Genomic DNA, 15,670 nt, shown 5'->3' on the forward strand with positions numbered 1-15,670 from the left:
TAAAAAACAAAATACAAAAAACTAGGATATACTACTTCGGTCACTAAAGCTGAAGCTCCAGTACTTTGGACACCTCATGCAAAGAGTTGACTCATTGGAAAAGACTCTGATGCTGGGAAAGATTGGGGGCAGGAGGAGAAGGGGACGACAGAGGATGAGATGGCTGGATGGTATCACGGACTCGATGGACGTGAGTCTGAGTGAACTCTGGGAGATGGTGATGGACAGGGAGGCCTGGTGTGCTGCGATTCATGGGGTCGCAAAGAGTCAGACACGACTGAGCGACTGAACTGACTGCACTGAACTGATAATGAAAACCCATACTTCAACATGTTATCTCATGCCTTTTAAGATCATATCATGTTGACGTATGGCAAAACCAATACAATACTGTAAAGTAATTAACCTCCAATTAAAATAAATAAATTTATATTTAAAAAAAGATCATACCATGATATTGTGTGGGACCCATTCTCCTGCACCCATACCTATAAATATTCTGTTTATGCACATGACCAGTATTTTTTCAATAACACAGGCCCAATAATTTCCAATTATTTAGCATTTTCACCTCTATTATCCCTTGTGGTCTTCACATCAGCTCTCCAGAAGACAGAGTTAATATAAAGGAAAAATTCATTCACAAAGGACAGATTCAGAGATTGGAGGAGGTAAGCAAATTCCCTAAAATAGACAGCTATTGTGATCTTCACTGAAACCAGATCTTCCAGTTTCAGATCTTACTATCTTCCAGTAATGACTATATTTGTTTCTAATTTTTTAAGATATGTTTCTCTCATTCATACTTTCCATTTTCCAATAGCACCTCTTTTCTCTCCAGATTCTACAGTTTTCAGTTCAGTTCAGTTCAGTCGCTCAGTCGTGTCCGACTCTTTGCGACCCAATGAATCGCAGCATGCCAGGACCCCCTGTCCATCACCAACTCCCGGAGTTCACTCAGACTCATGTCCATCGAATCAGTGATGCCATCCAGCCATCTCATCTTCTGTCGTCCCCTTCTCCTCCTGCCCCCAATCCCTCCCAGCATCAGACTGTTTTCCAATGAGTCAACTCTTTGCATGAAGTGGCCAAAGTACTGGAGTTTCAGCTTTAGCATCATTCCTTCCAAAGAAATCCCAGTGCTGATCTTCAGAATGGACTGGTTGGATCTCCTTGCAGTCCAAGGGACTCGCAAGAGTCTTCTCCAACACCACAGTTCAAATGCACCAATTCTTCGGCGCTCAGCTTTCTTCACAGTCCAACTCTCATATCCATACATGACTACTGGAAAAACCATAGCCTTGACTAGACAGACCCTTGTTGGCAAAGTAATATCTCTGCTTTTGAATATGCTATCTAGGTTGGTTCATAACTTTTCTTCCAAGGAGTAAGCGTCTTTTAATTTCATGGCTACAGTCACCATCTGCAGTGATTTTGGAGCCCAAAAACATAAAGTCTGACACAGTTTCCACTGTTTTCCCATCTATTTCCCATGAAGTGATGGGACTGGATGCCATGATCCTCGATTTCTGAATGTTGAGATTTAAGCCAACTTTTTCACTCTCCACTTTCACTTTCATCAAGAGGCTTTTTAGTTCCTCTTCACTTTCTGCCGTAAGGGTGGTGTCATCTGCATATCTGAGGTTATTGATATTTCTCTTGGAAAACTTGATTCCAACTTGTGTTTCTTCCAGTCCAGCGTTTCTCATGATGTACTCTGCATATAAGTTAAATACGCAGGGTGACAATATACAGCCTTGACGTACTCCTTTTCCAATTTGGAACCAGTCTGTTGTTCCATGTCCAGTTCTAACTGTTGCTTCCTGACCTGCATACCGATTTTTCAAGAGGCAGGTCAGGTGGTCTGGTATTCCCATCTCTCTCAGAATTTTCCACAGTTTATTGTGATCCACACAGTCAAAGGCTTTGGCATAGTCCATAAAGCAGAAATAGATGTTTTTCTGGAACTTTCTTGCTTTTTCCGTGATCCAGTGGATGTTGGCAATTTGAATTCTGGTTCCTCTGCCTTTTCTACAACCAGCTTGAATATCTGGAAGTTCACGGTTCACTTATGGATTTATTGTAAAAATCTGAATACTTACATTTTACATATATTTCAAGGCTTCATCAACATTTGAAATATGTATACCACAATGAAGTGCAATCCAGAAGGTTTTCTGAATGGGGTAAATGGACATCTTTCCAGATTATAGTGAAACATCTGTTCAGAGGGACCGTGTTCTAAGTAGGTAACAGAAAGGAGAACAAAGACTCACAGGATGTGAGAATTGGTGAGTCCCAGAACAAACAACTGGATCCGTGGTCTTCAGACTTTCTGTTGTTAGGTCACTAAATTGTGTCTGACTCTTTGTGGCCCCTGGAGTGCAGCACACCAGTCTTCCCTATCCTTCACCCTCTCCCAGAGTTTGCTCAAGCTCATGTCCATTGAGGCCGTGATCTCAGCCATCTCATCCTCTGTCACCTGCTTCTCCTCCTGCCCTCCATCTTTTTCAGCATCAGGATCTTTTCCAGTGAGTTGGTTCTTCGCATAAGGTGGCCAAAGTATTGGAGCTACAGCTTCAGCATCAGTCCTTCCAATGAATATTCAGGACTGATTCCCTTTAGGATTGACTGGTTTGATCTCCTTGCAGTCCGAGGGACTCTCAAGAGTCTTCTCCAACATCACAGTTCAAAAGCATCAGTTCTTTGGTGCTCAGTCTTCTTTATGGTCCAACTCTCACATCTGTACATCACTACTGGAAAAATCATAGCTTTGACCGTGTGGACCTTTTTTGGCAAAGTGATGTCTCTGCTTTTTAATATGCTGTCTATGTTTGTCATTTTTGTTATTGTTGTCAAATTTAAAAAGGGAACTTTTTCCACACTCAAATGTACTTTTATGAGGCAAATGATAAAGAAGCAGATTTTTTTTTTTTTTAAAGCTAACTTAAATGGAAGCAATATAGGGCTCAAAAGTGCTTGCATTTGTACTATGCACTTCAAGGCTCCATGGAAATCAATTTGGAAAAGAAAAGAAGGAAGTGAGGCTCTAAGAGGAAGAGTACCATGATGAGGCCATTCAGTGAATTAGATCACCTGATTAGAGTACAGGATTCTTCCTACTGCTTCGTGTCTTCTCACAAGCACACAGCTCTAAGTCAACATGTCTGGCCTGACTTACTTTCCCAAATAAGGTGACGGAAGATTTGCTACCTGGGTCCTAGACTCAGCTCTCTACTGTTTCCTGAGGAGTGCCTTCTGGGCATCCTGTAGGATCTTCCAGGTCAACTTGCTCCCCCAAAACTTTGCTGCTTAATCTCACTTTTAGGCTTCTCTCCAGTTCCACTGTGCTGTCACGCAGCAGTAGTAACCCTACTCAGGGAAATTTAGGAGTCTTCATATCCTGTCTAATTTTCACACCATCTAATCTCTCAACAATTAGGTTTTAATTTGTGTATGTGCTTTCCTCTCCATGAAGTTTTTTTTTTTTCAACTTTGTTTCATTGATTCATTCCTTTAAATCCAGAGTTTAAGAAGAATGACCTATATCTCTCTCTCTCATGTTCTTCTCTTTCTGGAAATCTTCATAGAAAAAATGAATCTGCTCAAACAAATAAGACTCCATTTCTCTTTCTTCCTTTATCTATTCAGTAACTAAGGATTTAAAAATAGTATGTAGAATTACACTAAACTCAACATCCTCATAATACATTGCCCATATCAAAAACCCATCAGTAAATCCGCACCTATTTCTACTACCAGTTCCTTAACAGGCACAAGTTTTTGTTTCAAAACTGCTAGGTTGGCTGTGATTCTGAGGTAGCCAGGCCTTGATGCAGACATGCACTGCATGTGAATTCCTAGCAATCCCCAACATGGTTCCACAGAGTAGGTGTCAGTTCTGATTAGTATATGTAGATATATAATACTATCTTTTTCTGTAAATAAAATTACAGAATTCTGAGCTCTTCATTCTGCTTGGATTTGAGTAGATTTAGTCTCATTCATTATTGGAGTTTGTGAGGATCTGAAATGCATAAGCAGGGCATGGGAAATGCGAGCAGGCCCTCTTATCTCTGGGCAGGCATGGTTGCCACCTGCATCTCAGCCGTACATGCCAGCCTTAAATGGCTCCCTTCACTGAGGCAGCTCCCTATTCCATGCCACACAGGAGACAGGGTGATTTTTGACTGAGATTGAGAAACGCCTGAGCCTAGGGTTTAGCAGATCCTTTGTATAGGCAGGCACTCAGCAGTCTCTTGCCTCTTCAGGAAGCAGCCAGCAGCAGTCTCAGTCAGTGTTAGAACTGAATCCTTTTGATTTCTCTTGAAAATTTAATTTCTTCTGTTTTTGTGTTCCTTTCTAAAGTACTCAAGCCACTAATGTTACCACCCAAATCTTGGCTTTCTCTGCCCTCTGATGCCAAATAAATAACACAGAGACAAAGTCTGGAGGAAATAGAAAGGCCGTTTTGATCCTCAGCTGGCCTAGCGGAGAAAGAACGCAGCAGGCTGGTGCCTCAAGAACCATGGTTCTCCTCCTACCCTACCCCCACCTCCCCACATGGGGAATCTGAGGGGATCCTATAGATGGGGCTCCAAGTCTGGGGTAAGTGATAAAGAACAAAGCAGTGAGTCTTGCATGTTCATCCTACTGGGCATACTTTCTGAAATGTGGAAAGCTACAAGGTCTGCTTGTATTCATTGTATTTATTACATTCATTGGAAGGACTGATGCTGAACCTGAAACTCCAATACTTTGGCCACCTGATGCGAAAAACTGATTCATTTGTAAAGACCCTGATGCTGAGAATGATTGAAGGCAGGAGGAGAAGGGGACAACAGAGGATGTGATGGTTGGATGGCATCACCGACTTAATTAATGGGCATGAGTTTGAGTAGGCTGTAGGAGTTGGTGATGGACAGGGAAGCCTGGTGTGCTGCAGTCCACGGGGTTGCAAAGAGGCAGAAAAGACTGAGCTACTGAACTGCTTGACAAGGTCTGCAAAGGGAGTGCCAGGAAGGAAAGCACCAGGTACAGGATGTAATTTGCCTAGAGTTAAGGAGTGGTAGGTCTGAGATGTAATTAACATAGTGTCAGGTTAGTTTTGTGAAATAGAGACTACAGGTTAGTAACAGTTAAAGTAAAACTTAAAAAAAATTTTCAATAGGGCAGTCAAGAAAAAAGCATTCTTAGTGAAATTTTCATACTTTGTGTTGGTATTTCCTACTGTGCTTATAATATCTTGTCTTTGTTATATAATGTCAATTTTTCAATAATATTTTTACCTCATCCTATGATTTTTCTTCAAGGTCGATCATGAATATTTAATGAGAATATACTTTCAGTCACGGTGAAAATAAAGCAGCATTTTACTAAACAAATTTTTTTCTTTTAAATAACTAAAAGAAAAAAAAATAAAACTAGGTGTTATTAACTCTTTCACACCCATTTATGTTTCTTCTTTAGTCTGTTCTTTGTTCCCTTTACTTTCCTTGTCCTCAGGAGAGGAAAAACTCCATTTCTATTTTTTGCTGCAACACAAGGAGTAATACTTTACCTATTTTTATGTTTTTGTCCAGTTTATTTTCAAATACCCTCTAAGGCAAAAATTCATATCATTTTTTGCAAGCTTTGTGCTAGACGGTGAAGGAAAGATACAAAGAAAACTAGTTAATAGCTTTTAACTACTGCTTGAGTTGTTGATGCTGTGTTACTGTTTCTTATTTGACATACTGGCATTAAAATGACTGTATCACGATCCCGTTTTTCTTTAGAGTCTTATCTTGTGCTTCTAAGTAAGTGCTAATATGGGGGGAGGGGAGGGGAGGTTGGGGTGGGGAAAGAGCTCTACCAGAAATTCTTCAATGGGCAATTGTAACTGGAGGTTATCCAACTGCCTACATATCTTCTGAGCGCCTGGCACAGCGTCTGGGAACAGACGGATGTGGCATTTCCTGCTTGATTCATCAATGCCTGTCTTGTGACCAGAGGCTGGGACTTGAGCAAATATCCTTTGCAAGCACAGTTGTCAACAGCTCATTTTAGAGACTTCTGCAATGGAGTTTTGGCAACTTTTCTCACTTAAAATTTTAGGAGCAAAAAGAATTGAAATGAGAATATACTAGCTGGCAGTTTTCTGTTTCATTACTATTCCAAGCACTTCTTTTGTGTTAAGTCATTAGAATTTACTTTTCATTGTTAATTCTGTTCCTCTTGGCTAACAAATCTGCAAGTGTACTTTCTCCTGCCACATACCCCATAGATTTGTAATTCAAATATTCCACCAGTGAACAGAAGTGACATTTCTGTAGGTAATGAACAGTTTTCTAGGATCACTGGATATAAACGCCACCCTTTTGTCTGAAAACATAATCAGATGGATAGTTATTTTCATGAAAAGTGTAAACTGTGGTTCATGAGGCCAGAGGGAGTGATTTAAGGGACATAAAATTAAAAACCATTTACTTGAATTTATATCTCATTTACTCCCATCTGGGTAAGCTCAGAAAATCACTTCCTCTCTTTTAGCTTTAAGATTCCTATATATTAAACATGCTGGATAAAGCATGGGTAGTTTTATTCTGGCTCTGTCAATCTAGGAGTTTATCAACCTGAAATAAAATAATTGAGATTTTCTTTATCACTATGTAGCATATATTTAGCTGATTAAGAGCAGTTAATTAGTTGAAATTAAGGTTAATTATAATAATATACTTCATAGTTTTTTTTTTTTTTTTTCTGGGCTCCTACTGTTTTTGTATTCCTCTTTAGCTACAGCCTTTTCTAATATTTCTGAGAAATACCTCCTGAATCTAGCCTTTGTCTGGGGAGGAGATATATTTTATAAGTTCGTATTTTCATTTAACTAGCTTGTTTCCAACCATCATTGCCAGTAGTTTTTTAAAAGAAAAGTCCTTGTAGGTATTGATAGTAACTAAGAGGCCTATTCTAAATTTCCTTTTAAAACTCTAAACGAGTATAGCTTTACCCAACAACTTTAATAATAGCTCCAAGTTAAGTATCACAGTATGTATGAACTAGAAAGAGAAGCAAGAATATTAAACCATGTCTTCTTCTCTTAAAGCAGTCACAGTCTAGTCAGAGAGACAGACTTGTAAATAAGCAACTAGGAAACAGAGACAGCTGGTAATCTGGGTGTAGGGAGAAGAGGTTATGGGAGCACAAGAGAGGAATAATTAATTCACATTCAGAGGGGAAAGAAGTTGTAGAAGGTTTCTAGAAAAAAAGCCGCACATTTAATGAGGTGAGACTAAATGTATCCTTGAGTTTAAAGGAATGAACCTTATGAGATGGAAGGAAAAAATGGGAGAAGGACCAGAGGTGAATAAAGAGGATATGTTAGGAGGAGAGGACATATATAAATAAATCCCAGGAAATTATTCAAGGGTAGAAGGTAAAGAGGATAATATAAGAGCTGAGACTAAAGATGTAGACAGAGGCCTTGCATCTCAGAGGGAGTTTGGTTATTCATCTTGGGGTCTAGAGAAATCACTTAAAGGTTTTATGCATAATACTACCAAATTTGGATTTCAGATCAGTACTCTGCAGGGAGATCATGTATAAAGTTGTTACAGTCAGTCATAAAAAGGATGATGGCTTAAACCAAAGAGTTAATAAATTTAGTGGTAACTGAATAGAGGGAAAAATGGAATAGGGGAGACAGTGCCTTGGTTTCAGATTTGTCTTGCTTTACTGTGTTTTAGTGCACCCTGGGTGCTTAGTAGGAATTTTTCAAAAAACAAACACATTTTTTTAACTGGGGAATTAAGCAGATCTGTGTTTCAAAGAGGTCATTGGAAGATTTTTTTTTTAAAAAGAGAGGGCTGTAAAGGATGGCGACAAGCACATCTGTTAGGCCATTGAAAAAGTCCACTGAAAAGATAGAAGGTCTAAAATTCATTAAAGAAAAAAAGTTTAAAAGTAAATTGTCTTTAGGCTTGAAAGATATTTACAAAGACTGTAATAGGACAGAGTGTATAGAACAGCCTGGAGGAAGACAGCACATCATCCCTCAAAATAATCTGCAAGGAACTACCATCTTGTGAAAAGTCCCTCAAGGATGACTAATGTTTTATTAGATTTTTTTCCCTATGACTGATTTTCAGATGACCAAGTCTTTCTCTCTGTTCTCCCTTCATGCTTGAAGAGTGACTTATGATCATATATTATTTATATTGAACTTTAATTACAGTATTGGAAATAAAAAGGTATTTCTGTGCCAGGGAAAGAATAAGATGTCTTGTTATGCTCTTTACTATGAGGGAAACAAATATTATCCATTACTGGTAAAGATCACAGGGAGTGTTCTTTGAGGGTACATTCACTTCATTTACCATAATCTGTGTTATATATGAGACTGGCCTTGGTCAAAGTCAACCAGCAAGGCCACAAAGAGTGTTGGATTGGGGTACAAATGTGAGTCTGACTATGTGCTTGTCTCAGTTTTAGGCACATATTAAATGTTTAAATGTCAATATTTGTTACTTTTATTATTATTTTCATTGAATAAGAAGTGTGGTTTGTATGTAAATATATAGAAAGGAGCAAAGAGAAGACAACTACTAATAACTTACAAAGAAGGACAAGAGATTCCTTTTTTAAAAAATAGAAATGTAGTTAATGTACAATATTGCATTAGTTTCGGGTATATAGCAAAGTGGCTTGGTTATCTATCTATATAGACATATATTTTTCAGGCTATTTTTCATTATAGGTTACAGTAAGACATTGAATATAGTGCCCTGAACTACAGTAAATCCTTGTTGCTTGTCTATTTTATGTTAGGTGTGTGTGTCTGTGTGTTCAGTTGCTCAATCGTGTCTGACTCTGTGGTAGACTGTGGCCCCCCAGGCTCCTCATGGAATTTTTTAGGCAAGAATACTGGAGTGGGTTGCCATTTTCCTCCTCCAGGGGATCTTCCCAACCCAGGGGTTGAAACCCTGTCTCTTGCATTTCCTGCATTGGCAGGCAGATTCTTTACCACTGAGCCACCTGGGAAAGCCCTTATGTACAGTAGTGTGTATCTGTTAATCTTGTATCCTCATTTATCCCTCCACCCCTTCCTTTCACCTTTGGTAATTATAATTTTCTTTTCTGTCTGTTTCTGTTTGGTATGTAGATTTACTTACATTCTTTTTTAGACCTCACATACAAGTGATATCATATAATACTTTCTTTGTCTGACTTTACTTAGTATGATATTCTCTAGGTCCCTTCATGTTGCTGAAAATGGCAGTATTTCATTCTTTTGTGGCTGAGTAATATTCCATTGTATATATATATAAGTTACATCTTCTTAAACCAATCATCTATTGATATATACTGAGGTTGCTTCTATGTGTTGGCAATTGCAAGCTCGTGCAGCTGTGAACATTGGGGGTGCATGTATCTTTTTGAATTAGCATTTTTGTCTTTTCTAGCCATATACCAAGGAGTGGAATTGCTGAATCATATGGTAGTTCTATTTTTAGTTTTTAAGGAACCTGCGTACTCTTCTCCATAGTGGTTGAGCCAGTTTACATTCCCACCAACAGTGTACATGCAGGTGTTCCCTTTTCTCCATATCCTTGCCAACATTTTTTGTTTGTATGCTTTTCAATAATAGCCATTCTGGTCAGTGTGAGGTGATAATTCATCCTGATTTTGATTTGCATGTCCCTAATGATTAGTGATGTTAAACATCTTGTGCCTGTTGACCATCTGTGTGCCTTTGATAAAATGTCTGCTTAGATCTTCTGCCCATCTTTTGATTGGGTTTGTTCTTTAATGAGATGTTTGTATATTTTGGAAACTCCTTGTCAGTCACAATATATCCAAATATATTCTCTTGTTCCCTAGGTGGTCTTTTTATTTTGTTGACATTACCTTTGCTGTGCAAAAACATTTAAGTTTAGTTATGTCCCATTTGTTTATTTTTTCCTTCTTTTCCTTGGGGGGCTGATGTAAGAAAATATTTCTGTGATTTATGTCAGAAAATGTTTTGCCTATGTTATCCTCTAGGAATTTTATGGTGTTATATTTATGTCTTTAAACCATCGTGAGTTTATTTTTGTGTATGGTATGAGGAAGCCTTCTAATGTCATTGATTTACATGTGGCTAAAGAGTCTGATTCTTAACCGTTACTGAGCTACAGCCCACAGGTCAAACTTGGCCCACCACCTGTTTTTGTAAATACAGGTTAATTGGAACACAGCTATGCATATGATCTTACATAATGTAAATTCATATATTTCTACAGCAGCAGCATTGAGTGGCTGTGACAGAGATTGTATGTCTCACAAGGTCTGTCTGGCTCTTCAGAGGAAAAGTTCTACACAAGTGCCGTCTGTACTTGTTTCTGAAGCCTTGAGAGAGAGAGGGAGACTTCAGGTGAGTTCCTTAAAGGACATATAAGGAGTTTGACAGTGGTAGTTCTCTGAAAACCCACATTCTGCAAATGAAATCTGAAATATCAGTTATAGAGAAATGCGTCAGTCTTTGGTAGTGACAGGAAGAGATAATAGAAATAGTTTGGCTTTCTTTAGTTCCATTTCAGGATCATTTGTCACTTCCCGGTTTAGAAGTTTAGAGCTAGTTTGGGAAACCTCAGTGAGATGGGTCTGGTTTTCATTTGCCTCCCATATGGATATCAAGATATAATTCAAGAAACAACGCAGAAATTAGTTTACTTAATACTTAATGCAGCTATTTCCTTGTGACCATTTGGACACAGGTGACGTTTTGTGTTTGCCTCCAGGTTGTGTCTTCAAAATAAACAGCTTTCACACATTCACATCCTTAACCCCAGTTCCGGAGCCTCCTTGGCCCCCATTCCATTCCTGACCTCTGTATCCCTGCTTCACCCTTGACTTTCACTGGGTCCTTAGGCCTTTCTCCATTCCTGTGTCTCATCCAGTTCGAGACTACCCTATCCTTCACCTCACAGTATCCCTGAGCCACACTCTTTCCCTGGAGCTCAATATGGTTGTCAAAGCTTGCTTAAGTCTTGAGTGTGCAATAACATAGTATTTTGTGCATGTAACCTTATAACCATAATCACAATAATGATCAAAGCAGTACAAGGAATTTGCTATTTTTATCTCAATAAAATATTCATAGTGATATAATAAAGTATTTCTCAAACAATTGTATATCTTGGTCAAGAAAATAGTGTTTTGGGATTTCCCAGAAATAACCAGGAAAGAGATACAATATCATATGTTCTAGAATCTCGAAACCCATTCTGTATGTCCTGAAATTACCAAAGAAAATAGCAATGTTGTTTTCTCACTTTTCCCCCCCTAAAATGGCTCTGTGTTTTCATGCTTGAAAAATGATACATAAGCCTTCTTTTTTCTTAATGATATCATAGGGAAAAAAAAAAACCCTAGGGAATGATTTATCTTCACTTTAGTTAAAAAGGACAAAGATCACAAAATTTTTCTATAATTGGCTTAGTGGCAACTTAGCTAAAAGAAAAGGGACAGCATAATAAATACAAAATTAACTTCCGAAATCCAGGTAAGCCAACTATTCCTGTCACAGTTCTAGAGCTAAGAACAGTTTGAGGTAAATGGGTTCCCCATAGCTTCCTCCATCTACCATCTGAGCCACCAGGGAAGCCCAAGTCCTTGCATCAGGAAGATCCCCTGGAGAAGGGAATGGCAACCCACTCCAGTATTCTTGCCTGGAGAATCCAATGGATGGAGGAGCCTGGCAGGCTACAGTTCATGGGGTCGCACAGAGTCGGACACGACTGAGTGACACACGCTTTTACTTTCCTCCGTCTATAGTGTGTTCAGCATCAGCCCAGGATCTGCGTGGGAACAATAACTAGGTGAAAGCTGTAGCAAGAGTCTGAGCTTGGCAGTGTTTCAGCATTGAGGCGGGAGCTCACACATTGTTCTGTCCCACTCCTGTCTAGCGCTTACTTCTCTAGTGGTTTTCTCATGTGTAATAGGTCACTAGTAGCTTCCGGCTACATGTAGCTCTTGAGCACTTGAAATGTGTCTGGTCCAAATTGCAACATGCTGGAAGTTTAAAATATATACCAATATCAAAGACTTAGTAACAACAAGTTTATATTGATTATATTATGATTATAATATTATGTATGTATTTTGAAATGATAATAGTTTTGATATATTGAGCTACATAAAATATATTCCTAAAATTTATTTTACCCATTTCTTTTGTAGCTACTAGAAAATTTGAAATTACACGTGTAATTACTATTATATTTCTACTAGTCAGTGCTGCTCAGACTTGCATACATAGGTTACTCTTGTTGCATTAGTCTTCCCCAAGACTATGTATGGGTTCAAGGCTCTGATACAGGAAATTATCAAGAGGTAGCATGATTCAGTTCAGTTGCTCAGTCATCTCCGACTCTTTGCAACCCCATGAATCACAGGACACCAGGCCTCCCTGTCCATCACCAACTCCCAGAGTTCACCCAAACCCATGTCCATCGAGTCGGTGATACCATCCAGCCATCTCATCCTCTGTCGTCCCCTTCTCCTCCTGCCCCAAATCCTTCCCAGCATTAGGGTATTTTCCAGTGAGTCAACTCTTCGCATGAGGTGGCCAATTCGAGTTTCAGCTTCAACATCAGTCTTTCCAATGAACACCCAGGACTGATCTCCTTTAGGATGGACTGGTTGGATCTCCTTGCATGATTACTATGAGAAATTACTAATTTGTGTCCTTGGATGAGACCCAAGTAGCTGAGATAGTTATGCTATCCATGGAAATACAGAAGCTAGATAGAGGAGCTGGTAAGGTAACAGTGAAGGTGAGGTTGAGTCATAGCTGGTTTTTGACTTTAGATAGCTGTTGGTTGCCTAGGAGGTGAGGTGCCTCCTCACTTCTCTTCTAAACATTTCTACCAAACTCTGAGAGCAACTAGAATTTGAGAAAAGGATTAAAGAAAAAAAAGGGTATAGTTAATTTTCTTCAAAAAAAAAAAAAGACAGTGACAAAAAAAATCCCAGAAATGGCATTCTGCTGGGTTTACTTTTATTGAACAAGCAGTTGAACAGACAGCATTGTGATCAGAAGGCTTCCACAGCACAAACTGGTTAAGATGTCTCTGTGCCCTTAGATCACAGAATCTAGGAGGAAAGAGATGGAATAGACTGAAAGTCAGTGAGTCCATTCCCCCAACAGTTCTGTATTGCTTTGAATAGTAAATAAGATGAGCTCTGGAGAATTCTTTGTATGTACAGATGGTGAAGGTAGGTAATTCAGAATTGGGGTGTACATTTTCCCTCATGGCTTTTTACCAACTTTTGCATCATTTGACCTAGACAAGAAGATGAAGGGGTTAGATGTTAGAAACTCAAAGACATTGTAGAAATACTGGCTATACATTTATTATTATAACATAGTCAAAGAAATCCATAGATTCCTGCATTCTGCCAAGAATACAGTATTTCAAATCACTTTCACATTTTATTTCATTGATTCAATGAGTAATTATTGAGTATCTAGTACATTTTACCTATTGAGGTAGATGCAAAAATGACCTCTGCTTTTGATTACTTGTGACCCTCATGATAATGAAAGAAGGAAGGTGTCATTCATATCTTTTCAAAAAAGGAAGAAATTGAGCTTCAGAGAAGTTCACTGACTTGCCAAGGTCTCGCATTTGGTCAGGACTTAAGTCTAATTCCTCTACCAATTAATGCTTTACTATTATAGTTTTAGGCCATAAGCATTTAATTAGCTGTCTTTTTGCCTGACTCATCCATGTACATTCTTAAAATCAACATTTAAAACATCAAGTCAGCATTTAAATTTTTTAAAATGTAACTGCATCTTGTCTGCTGGTACTACCTGGAACACTAGCAGCATTATTATTACAAACTCAAACCTCCGTTTTAGTTCTCAGAAGGGGTGGAAAGCAGAGCAATTCCACAGGCCCAAGTCTCTTGGTGGTGAAAGTTGTTCAGTCCATAGAACTCTCCAGGCCAGAATACAGGAGTGGGTAGCCTCCTTTGATTTGAGTTGGCAACTTATGGTCTTGAATCCTTGAAAATCTTTGTCATGAAATTGAGAATAGTCATTTCTTCATCTCAAAATAGTATTGATATTTTTCTTAGTATAGGAATTTCCTTCCAGTGTAGCTAATCTTTATTTAGTTCAGATAATGCCTTTTGTAGAGTCCTCGGTTTTCAGAATCTCTTGACAACTAAAGGATGGTGGCAGACCACAAGAAATGAAATCAGGTCTACAGTGGACCCAGAACTTAATTCTAATGAACTTGTGGTAAACGGCAGGACTTCTCCCAGGCTGATTTTCTTTAAAATGGGAAAGATAACGATCCCTGCTCTAAATACAGATCTACTACAGGGATGCGAAAGGAAAGAGCACAGGGAGCTCTCTAAAGAGTTAGATAAATCTTAGAAGTTACCGTATAATGAAAACTATTTCTTAGAATAGGGAGTAAAAGTTGGGTTTTCAGTCTGTTTTTCCAGGAAAGTTGTGACTGTCAGGTCTTTTATTCATTCTTGGGATTCTAGACTCTCTTAGAGAATCATGTACTCATGAACTAGTTTCAGGCAATAAGTTTCAGCCTTTAGGATTTACACCCATAATAGTTATCAGAGCAATGCTGGGCCATGACCCACCCGTACCACCTTGGTGTATCCAAGATCACATAACAATCATACAGCCGGAACTGAGTCCATGCCCAGGATACCTCTTGTTCTAAAGATTTGTTCCATCAGATAAAACTGTAAGTAATATCCATTATATAACTCCAGTGGAAAGAAAACACCCTCATATGAAAGGAAGGAACTTACAAAACGTTTTGTTCTTATCTCTGGCAAGATACGTCATTATTTGAATAAAAACATCTTAGTATTATTTTATGGCAAATTCCTCATAAAGTAGTTTTCATCAAGTTGTCTACGTGAGATTACAGCAAGGCATGGTCTAAGGTGTGGTCTGTAGGACTTGCATAAAGATTATTTTTGCCTTCCTGTTTTGAGATATATGTGACCAGATGTGTTTGTAAGATGGGGAGACAGTATATTCTGGCAATAAAATGAGAAGCAAACCACTAACAGTTTATACGTAGTAAGATAGCAAACACCATAGAGGGACTAGGGCAAAAGTTTAAAACCTCTCTTTGTACATGTGTAAAGACCCAGAGTAGATAAATGACTTTTTTAACCCAGAAGAAGAAACAGCAAAGGTCTCTTCATTTCATTCCAGTCCCCTGCCTTCCAGCTGTCAGTGTAAAAGCAGAAACACCTAGCTTATAGCACTTTTGTTTTTCCACTTTCCCATATCAGTGCTTACTGAGTAGTTCTTTTGAATATGGTCTCATCTAGTGTTGCTTGAGATCCTCAAATGTGGTAGAATCATTTTTAATTCCATTATTGCCAAATGCTTAAAAGTATTTACTAAAAATTTTTAGTAACTCGGTGAGAACTTTGGTTTACATATTTATGTGATTTGCCAAAGGTCTCATACATGAAAAACACCAAAACTCCGAACTTACACTTATCTGGTAACAAAATTTTTCTCTTATTTGAAACTTCCTAATATTTTTACCCAAGTCAAATATCCTCTTGCTTGAGGAGATTACGCAAATGCCATCATCAGGGACAGTGTTAAACTCAATACAGTAGTTCTCTTTACTCCCAAGGCATACATTCC

The 15,670-nt window shown here is 38.6% G+C and overlaps 1 protein-coding gene across 5 annotated transcripts in view; it reads right to left on the bottom strand.

Annotated features, from left to right (window-relative positions):
* The window catches only part of LOC102174022 (serine protease inhibitor Kazal-type 5), an 88,014-nt gene continuing 85,343 nt past the window's right edge, over positions 13,000-15,670 (bottom strand). For 4 of the 5 annotated variants that reach the window (XM_005683122.3, XM_005683125.3, XM_005683121.3 and 1 more), the window contains one exon: positions 13,287-13,307. In XM_005683122.3, the coding sequence (XP_005683179.2) occupies positions 13,299-13,307 (9 nt within the window). In that variant the 3' untranslated portion in view covers positions 13,287-13,298. Of the gene's footprint in view, positions 13,308-15,670 lie in introns of all 5 variants that reach the window. The other variant, XM_005683119.3, reaches the window with a different exon arrangement.

This window comes from Capra hircus, chromosome 7, assembly GCF_001704415.2.
Source record: "Capra hircus breed San Clemente chromosome 7, ASM170441v1, whole genome shotgun sequence".
NCBI classification, from domain to species: Eukaryota; Metazoa; Chordata; class Mammalia; order Artiodactyla; family Bovidae; genus Capra; species Capra hircus.